The sequence below is a fragment of the Oryza brachyantha genome, chromosome 4 (genome assembly GCF_000231095.2).
Source record: "Oryza brachyantha chromosome 4, ObraRS2, whole genome shotgun sequence".
Taxonomy (NCBI): domain Eukaryota; kingdom Viridiplantae; phylum Streptophyta; class Magnoliopsida; order Poales; family Poaceae; genus Oryza; species Oryza brachyantha.
The window spans coordinates 14,503,934-14,512,975 of NC_023166.2; the positions used below are offsets into that span (position 1 = coordinate 14,503,934).

The 9,042-nt window shown below is 41.0% G+C and overlaps 1 protein-coding gene across 1 annotated transcript; it reads right to left on the reverse strand.

Moving 5' to 3' along the window:
* Positions 1 to 216: 216 nt before the first annotated feature.
* LOC102711612 (gibberellin 2-beta-dioxygenase 6) lies at positions 217 to 3,621 on the reverse strand. Its single transcript, XM_006652467.3, has 3 exons — positions 3,025 to 3,621; positions 983 to 1,316; positions 217 to 849 (listed from the first exon to the last, which is right to left on the reverse strand). The coding sequence occupies exons 1-3, from the start codon at positions 3,498 to 3,500 to the stop codon at positions 604 to 606; spliced, it is 1,056 nt and encodes a 351-aa protein (XP_006652530.2). The 5' UTR covers positions 3,501 to 3,621; the 3' UTR covers positions 217 to 603.
* Positions 3,622 to 9,042: the final 5,421 nt, after the last annotated feature.

The following is a 9,042-nucleotide window of genomic DNA, read 5'->3' on the forward strand; positions in this document are numbered from 1 at the left end:
TTTTCATTAAAACCTTAACCATTATTTGCTCCTAAATTGTTAGATTAAAGTAAAGAAATAAACTATTGTTTATTTTGGGCATACCCCATTTTAATAACATGGTATCAATTATGGTGTTTCTAAATGTTGAACAAAGTATTAGCGGCCAAAGTTCAAAGAGGGAGTGTCTGGTATCAATTATTAAGAAACGAAAGAAGAAATAGCATAAGACCTTCTGGTTTAATTGTATAAGTAACTAGACAATTACAAATTTTAATAAAAAAAAGAAACTAAAATGACACGGAAGCCTTCTCTGGTCCCATTACACGGCGCGCGCACACACACACACTAATACAGTAAGATGGATATGATTGAGTTTCCATCAAGCATTAACCACTCCACCCATTCCAATACATAGCTATCTACTCCCCCATCTAAAAAACCAATTTATAGGATGAAGGCCGTAGTTTGGACATGACACTACCTAGTGCTGTGAATTAAAACATGATTATTGAGATTCACAGTACCGGTTAGTATTATATTCAGTATTAGAGAGCTATATTTTGGGTAGCGCGAAGTAAAAAATAGTATACAACGAAGCCGTTACTATCACAGAGGGAGTCATTATTGCACTAGAGGATGCTTGAGAAAGTTTGGGAGGCCAATTTTTTTCCCTGTTGTCTTGACGTCCTCCTGTACCTTCCTCCTGTACTCTCCGAAGGTGAAGGCCCTGTATGGCGACGGCTCGCCGCACGTCCCGACGAGCGAGTCGTAGGACGGGCACAGGAAGTAGGCGGCGGATAGCCGGTCCGTCTTGGCGTTGGCCACAACTTTGTGCTCCACGCTCTTGTACCTGTTGTTGCTCCACGCCTATACAAAAGCATACATAATTAGATACAGAATTTTTGGTTTTTTGGCTACTCGATCGCCTGGGTGCTCAAAGGCGAAACCACACGGTGATGAGCACTCGCGCGCGGCAACGTGACGAGCGACGCGTTGTTACCTGGAACAGATCACCGATGTTGACGATGAGGGCGTCGGGGCGTGGCCTCACGGCCACCCAGCGGGAGTCCTTCATGAGGTGTAGGCCCCCGACGTGGTCCTGGCACAGGACGGTGAGGAAGTCGCTGTCCGTGTGCGGCACCAGCCCGAACGTGTCCGCCGCGAACGGGCACGCCGGGTACCTATTGAGCCGCAGGAAGCACGTCGTCTCGTCGCACCCCGCCGGGAACCACGCCGGTGCCCCGTCGCCGTGCCCGGTCAGCTTCTCCGCCAGCGTCGCTGCCACCGTGTTCGCTACCCGCGACATCGCTTCGGCCACCTCCTGCATCACGCCCCTGCCACCACAACAGCTTCCGCTTGTTAGTGGGTACCCGAGTCCACGCGCACCGCCAGTAAAAACAGTAAAAGTACTGATCAGTCCGGTTAAAAAGCTACTACTACTATTAGCGGTCAACCTGTATAAGACGTACAACGGAGACAGGTTTTAGGGTACACTAGGTGGTCAGGGGAACTATACAAATTTGAATTTAGAATTTAAGATTTAAGACTTAAGATTATATTTTTATTTTGGAAAATTGAAAACCAGGTTTCAAGGTCATAACTACAAGATTCCTTTATTGTTTGATCTCCTGTTAATTTACATTATTTCAGATCAACCACGTAACTATCAAGATGAGGAACATATATAGCTAACGCGAATTATGAACTCAACGTGTACGCAGGTTAGCCCTAGGTGTCACTAGCTACCAACCATGTGATGAGCTAAGTGACGACGTAGCTAGTGGTTCAATTTTCCTGATTTAGCAAGCGGAAAAGGTTTATATGATAATCCATACCATGTATAATATGTGCGTCGTCCGATACACGCCTACGTGTGTGCCTGAGATATTTCTCCGGCCCGTTTCTCCCTCACTGTACACATGAAAGCTGGACGCCGCGGATCGTATACAACACACAATATAAAAAGCATGTACTACTATATCGGAACGTGGGGGGCGGCGTTGGTAGGCTGGTTAGATGGACACGAAGGCGTTAAATTCGGTTAGTATCTAAAAGGCAGGAACGTTTCGTGGGCGCATATGCCACCGCACACATGATATCATCACTCACTGACTCACATGAAAGCGGAATAGTTTATAGGAGTCGGCACGACAGGCAAGTTTGCACGCCGCTCGCTGCAGAGATCGACCTTTTTTTTTTTTTTGGCTTCGGTTTTTGTAAGGACAGCCACGCGCGAATATAGCGCGATCGCGCTCGCTCGCGTACGTGTCAAAGAGTCCCGGGTGAGTACGTGTACAAGAGAAATATCCCCGTGAATGATCGATCACAGTTAACAGATACCCCAATTAGTGCTTTTTTAGTACTATGCTAGTACTTCTTGGGATGCTGACGCTATAACTGTTGTCTAGACAGCTTCTTCATGCCAGATAGTTTTAGTGGATGTTTAGATTCCGAGACTTTTTTTTCCCTTGTCATATTGGATGTTTGGACGTTAATTATAAGTATTAAATATAGCCTGATAACAAAACTAATTACATAAATAAAGGCTATTTCATTAGATAAAATTTTTAAGCCTAATCAATCCACAATTAGCAAATGTTTACTGTACCATCATACTCACTAATCATGGACTAATTAGGCTCAATAGATTCGTCTCCGCGAAATAGTCCAAAGTATGAGATAAGTTTTATTAATAGTCTATATTTAATATTTCTAATTAATGTCCAAACATTCGATGTGACAGAGATTTAAAAAAGTCATAGAGAAACAATGATGATCTTAGCTATTACTACTACTGCTGCACCGTACACATGTAAAAAAAATGGAGAACACATGAACCAAAATTGTTATTAGTAGTATCCAGAGAGAGATGAGCTTTGTTGCATGCATGCATATGCAAATACCATGATTACCCCACCTGTTTCCATGAAAAAAAGATAACAAAACGGGCCTCCGAACAAGTTAAAATTAAGAACTGCAGTACGTGCACACGCTGTATAAGCAACACACTAGTAGTAGTAATTAAGCTAACAAGGTGCGTACCTTAAGGAGTTGAGCTCTCCGAAGTCGCAGCCCTCCTCGGAGATGCTGGCGAGCGGGACGTGGAACGCCTCCGACCACGAGAGGTGGCGGAGCGACGTTGCGGTGGGGTTGCCCCACCGGTAGGAGCCGTTAAGCAGGCCGGCCTTCTCCTTGGTTTCGAACGGCAGGCGGAACAGCCTCGCCTGCTCCCTCCTCATCTCCTCCAGCAGCTCCCGGCTCACGCCGTGGTTGGTCAGCTGGAAGAAGCCCCACTCCGAGGCCGCCCTCGCCATGGCGTCCGCGCACGCCTTCCTCTCCCTCGCGCCGCCGCTCGTCAGCCGCCCCAGGTCGATCGTGGGCAGGTCGACGCGCTCCAGCACGGCCGAGCTGATCTCGGACGGCGCCGCCGGCGCAATGCCGCCGCCTTCGCTGCGAAGCAGCGCGCGGTAGCTGTCGGCCAGAGGCGGGTCGACGGCGATCTCGGCGAAGGCCGGCATGGTCGGGAAGACGGCTACGTATGCGAGGTTTCTGTGATTCTCCACAGCCGGAGTGCACGCTAGCTAGCGCGAGCTTCTGGTTATCGCAGAGCGCGCGTCGACGAATGCTGTGCTGCTGGATACTTGGATGCGAGGCCTATATATAGAGCGCGATCGAGGGCTTAGCTCCTGGGATGATACGTGCGCGCGACACTTGGAGGAGTCGTGTGTGGGGTAGCGTAATGCGTTATGCTTATGGGGCCTTTGACCAGGTCACCACGGTTCCTTTGCTAAGCTAGAAAGGGATCATGGTGCAGGGGGCCAGGTACACTCAGAACCTCATAACCGTGACAGAAAAACAATAAAGAAAACTGATTAAAAGAGTAAAAAACAAATTAATGTTAAAAGACCTAGCTTTAGAGGTCCGTCTAATGATAAAATGTTTGAAAATTTTAATTCCATTGATCAAATATGGTTACTGTTGTTGGATGATAATATGAAGACTGCATACAAGTCAAAAAACTTATACACGCCCTCCCCCCAGGCCCTATGCATTGCGCGCGTGTTTGACAGAAAAACAAAAAATCAAACATTTGATTAATAGCAAAAGTGAGCTTTAAATCTTCTTCTATATGTCCTTGCTTCAACATTGCTTTACCTTGTAGAACAACACCCATTCATATCACTCATCTTATTAACAAACTTTGTTATAACGGTCTATATATCATCTCGCTAGAAAACGTTCATCGGTTGCTCGCTAAGCTTGTCGCGCGGACACTGCATGGCCATCACCACTAGCACAATCACTCTCCATCCTAACTACACATCAAGAATCAACCGACATAGACATAACAGTATACAAAACCCAGGTTAGGACTGAGCGAAAGAGAGCCTGTTTCTCTCCCACCCTAGAGCGACATGGGTGACGACCAAAACCCCTCCACTGCTCCACCTTTCCTCCTCGCCTCGCCATCGCCTAACCAACCGTTGGCAAAGTTGACTAACTGCAATGACGGCAGTGGCAGCGCTCTCCTAGTCAGCTTCGGATAGGGGAACTGGAGCAACCCAAAAGGAGATTACGCCAACGCAACGATAGGTGTGCGACAACGCTAACGGTGCTCGGATGCGAAGGGGCACAACAACAACACGAGCGCGACGATGTCAATTATGTCGGCGTGGGGAGGCCCAGATATGGCCGAGCCCCCATGTCGGGGAGACCAAGATGTCGGGGGTGATTGTGGAGAGTGACGGCGACTGATCTGCGATGACATCGAGGTGGCCATGGACGGCAGCCGATCTTCTTGACTCTTGAACACTTGCTTCCTCACCCAATATGTCTTGTCTCCACACGGGTCTGATAGTCTAGCCTAGTCCCATACTATCTTGTCTTCACATGGGTAGGACAATCATGTTTCATCTGAACTGCCTTGTCTGCGCTTTGCTCGGATAGTCTTGCTACGACATGGGTTGTCCTACTCCTTTCAATTTCAAAAAAAATAATTTTCTACCTTCCAAACTTTGCCTCAATTGTTTTCGTTTCAACACTTAATTTTACTTTGAAACTTATCAGTACTCATTTTGCAACTTCAAGGAACCCAATGCTTATTTATCACTCATCAAATGAATTGATCCCTTAAACTCTTGTGATCACTTAGCCCAAAACCACATAGGGAGTTAGATGCACTTTCACCACCAACAACAATAAAGGGGTTGGTAATGTGGGGATTGGGAAGTTGGAGCGTCATCCCCTGGGCGTCCCTAATAGAGTGATATGGGAGTCAGAGCGAGATCGAGTCTATTTCTCCACGTGCATAGAGAAAGAAGTACGACTAAACTAACCACTAGTAGTTGCACCCCTTTTTGAAAACACCCAATAGTTGCACTCTAAGTACTTCCCGCATTTCCTATATGCTTATCCTAGATATATGGTCTGAATTTGGATGTGCAATATATTTATAGTATGATATTAGCTTCCTAATATGACTTCTAGACTTTTCCTATCACGACTCTTAGAGTTTACTATTAAGATTTCTAATCTTTTTCTATTAAGGATCTTAAATTTCTTGCTTATATATCTTTTGTAAGTTGCAAATGAAGGGTGTGAAGACTAGTTGTATTTCTATGTGTTGTTATAATCTGCTCATAGTGCTTATTGTCGTGTGACATCCATAGATTTTTCCACACAAAAATCCATGACTCGTTTTGCCCAAAATTTTCTACCAACCTATATAAACCAATTAATTATTGCTAGGTACAACAAACAAATTGCTCTAATTATTTACCATAAGATGAACTTTAACCTGGAGAACCATATCAAAATACTCACTCCGTCCCAAAATAAATAACAATTTTAGGAGAGAGAAGAAGATAAAAATAACTAAGATACCCCTTATTAAATGAAATACGGTTATTAGTGGGAGAGAGATTAGGGGTAAGGTGGAGATACAACTAAATTACTAGTCACAGATGGGAGAATTAATACTCCAGTGTGTTAACTTACACTACTCCAGACAACATCTTTGCATAAATTCAAAATTTATTTTTGAACTCAAGACATTGTATCTGCATATAGCAATCCTCACCACTACACTATAAAGCACTGGTTGCTTAAAAGTAAGATCATATTATTTTGACTTTACATATACTAAACTTGTAATATCCATCAATGATGTTAAGTGAATATATAATCAATTACAAAGTTGTAGATTTGGTCAGGCTCTATAACTTTCATATAGATCATATCTTCAGTTGAGGTCATTTGAAATGTAGACATGATATTTTATATAAAAATATATGAGATATTATAGAGAATATTTGGGCCTAGGAAAAATCTCAAATGAAAGAAAATGTCAATATAAAGTTTTAGATCTCATTGAAACCAATAATTTTCATATAAAGCTTATCTTTATCTGACTTAGTAAAAAAAGTTATGTGCAAATATGTATTATATTAAAATTTGGATTATTGCAGCTGGGCCATTAAGAGGCGAGCCCGCCTGCAATAATAAGCTTTCCTATACGGCCTCTTTGTACCCTACCTTATTGGTCTGCGTACACTAATAAGGTTTCACAGATGAATTGTATCCTTCTTTCATGATTAACCATATCACAAACGAGCTACCCAATGATCTGAATAGAATTCGATGAGGGGTCATTCATGAAAATATTTTCGTGTTATTTGGAATATATTATGAATATAAAGTGGTCAATTATTTTGGTCAGAAGGGAGTACGATGATACAAATATCTTACCTTAAAAATGTGCAACTCCATTTGTGGATACCTCATAGCGAAGTTCATTGAAATTATATCTCGCATAACATGTACCCTTGTTTTTTTTCTTTTGTTTATACTTATATGACAAAATTTAAATTTTTAACTTTAAATTTAAAATCGATTTTGATATTTTTCACCAAAGTTCATTCTCCGGCATAAGCTTTTAGATCGCTAAGAATGCACATGTAAAAGTTTTATTTACGAATTAATTTTTATTTGCAAATATGCCATTAAGTTTTTTTATGAAAAAAAATTAAACAATCACCTCAATGTAATCTTAGGGGTAGCTGTGTGCAATTCCTGGTTAATTCAATCAGAGAAGTATAAAAAACAAGGTTATGGAGGGAGCAAAAGGTTGGGGAGCCTCTCGGTGCATGAATGGTGACACACTGACGTCAAAAGTATATTGTTGGTTTTGACCATCATGCAGAAGAAGTACGCTGCTAACGTGTTGTGTGTGTATCCATGTATCTCATGACTCATGAGACTCAATTCTGATAGCGTGACAGCCATACTAGGTAATTAGTTGTACTCCCTCTTTTTGACTTCTATGGCCGCCGGCCGCGCACCATTGTAATTCGTCGTGGTTGAAATATTGCGCTATTTTCTACTGTATGTTTGATGATCTGATTAGTTTATTTTATTTATCTCACCAGTTGGACACAAAGCTAGCTAGGGTAGATATCTAAACTATTCTAACTTATAAGAGAGAGATTTTCTTATACTTGAGAAAATATCTTTAGATAGAAAAAAATTAGCATCTCTAAATACCTAATACATACCTAGATATGTACCGAAGTTTTACAAAATAAAAAAATGTGAACTACTTGTTAAAATGAAGAAATAACCACTCAATTATCGACATTATGGAGACACATAAATCGAATAGGCAGTTTTACCCTTCTTGGAAAAGTACATCTAGATACAATATAGTAGTACCCCGGTACTTTTTCAAAGCTATAAAATTGCTCAAATCAAAGAGGTTAATCAATGAACCAGTTAAGTTTATAAGCCGAACTAAAATTTATAGCATCATTTTTTTTCTTTTACTTATATTTAAGCCAAAATTTGAATTTTCAACTATAAATTTAAAGTCGATTTTAGGAGTTTTTTTATTATAGTTTATTTTTTAGCATTTGTTTTTAAATTGTTAAGAACACATATAAAAAATTATCCATAAATAATATTTTGTTGGTAAATATGCCGTTTAATTTTTTGAAGAAAAAACCAAACGACAAGGACTTTAACTTTTTTTTTTTCTGAAAAAAGGACCGAGTTTAACTTGTTTGCAGCGGTAACCAGACAAAAGACAATGATCACCGTGACCACCGTTTTTAAGCCGGATGGTCTGAATTTAGGCCTTGTTTAGTCCCTAAAATTTTTTTCAAAAACATCACATCAAATCTTTGGACACCTAAATAAAGCATTAAATATAAATGAACCAAAAAACTAATTGCACAGTTACAGAAGAAATCTTGAGACGAATCTTTTGAATCTAATTAGTCTATGATTAGCCTTAAGTGCTACAGTAACCAACATGTGCTAATGATGGATTAATTAGGCTCAAAAGATTCGTCTCGCGGTTTCTAGGCTAGCCGTGAAATTTGTTTTTTTATTCGTGTCCGAAAACCCCTTTCGACATCCGATCAAACATTTGACGTAATACTTCTCCCAAAAATTTTCTTAGTCTAAACACTTGCTCCAGTGCCGTACTTTGCTATTTGCTATGTACTCCAGGATGGACAAAGGGTAGGCCATGAGCTATTTGTTTCCCTGCTGTTCAGTTTGTTAGGGACAGTGAGGCAGGCCGACAGTGGTTGGTCGGAGAGCTGGGATTTGGCATCTCCCCGACCTCACAAAGAGGAACAAAACACCAATACACATGCAGTAGGGCAGGTAAGATAAGGACGAGGGGTGATTTAAAAAAATGTTAAACGACATATTTACAAACGAAAAATAATTTCTAAATAAAACTTTTATATACATATTGTTAGCGATATATAAAGTAAGACTTAAAAATAAACTTCGGTAAAAAACCCTAAAATCAACTTTAAATTTAAGGCTAAAAATTTAATTTGGTATAAGTAAAAGTGAAAAGAAAGAGGGACCCAGGATGCACATTGGAAAATGGAACAACAAGAACAAGACTAGGGTAATTGGAGTGCTCGATTTCTGTCTAAAAATTGAGTGGTCCAAATGCTCCAGCTAGCTATCGGTGAAACATCAAACTATATGTTGTGAAATAAAAGGTTTAGTTATTGAAACATTTAAAAGGAAATATGAAACGTA

Excerpts from the sequence above, each read along its gene's own strand:
- LOC102711612 (XM_006652467.3), bottom strand. The coding sequence starts at position 3,500 with ATGCCGGCCTTCGCCGAGATCGCCGTCGACCCGCCTCTGGCCGACAGC. Across the intron at positions 1,317-3,024 it reads GGAGAGCTCAACTCCTTAAG|GGGCGTGATGCAGGAGGTGG; the intron begins GTACGCACCTTG and ends TTGTGGTGGCAG. Across the intron at positions 850-982 it reads ACATCGGTGATCTGTTCCAG|GCGTGGAGCAACAACAGGTA; the intron begins GTAACAACGCGT and ends GCTTTTGTATAG.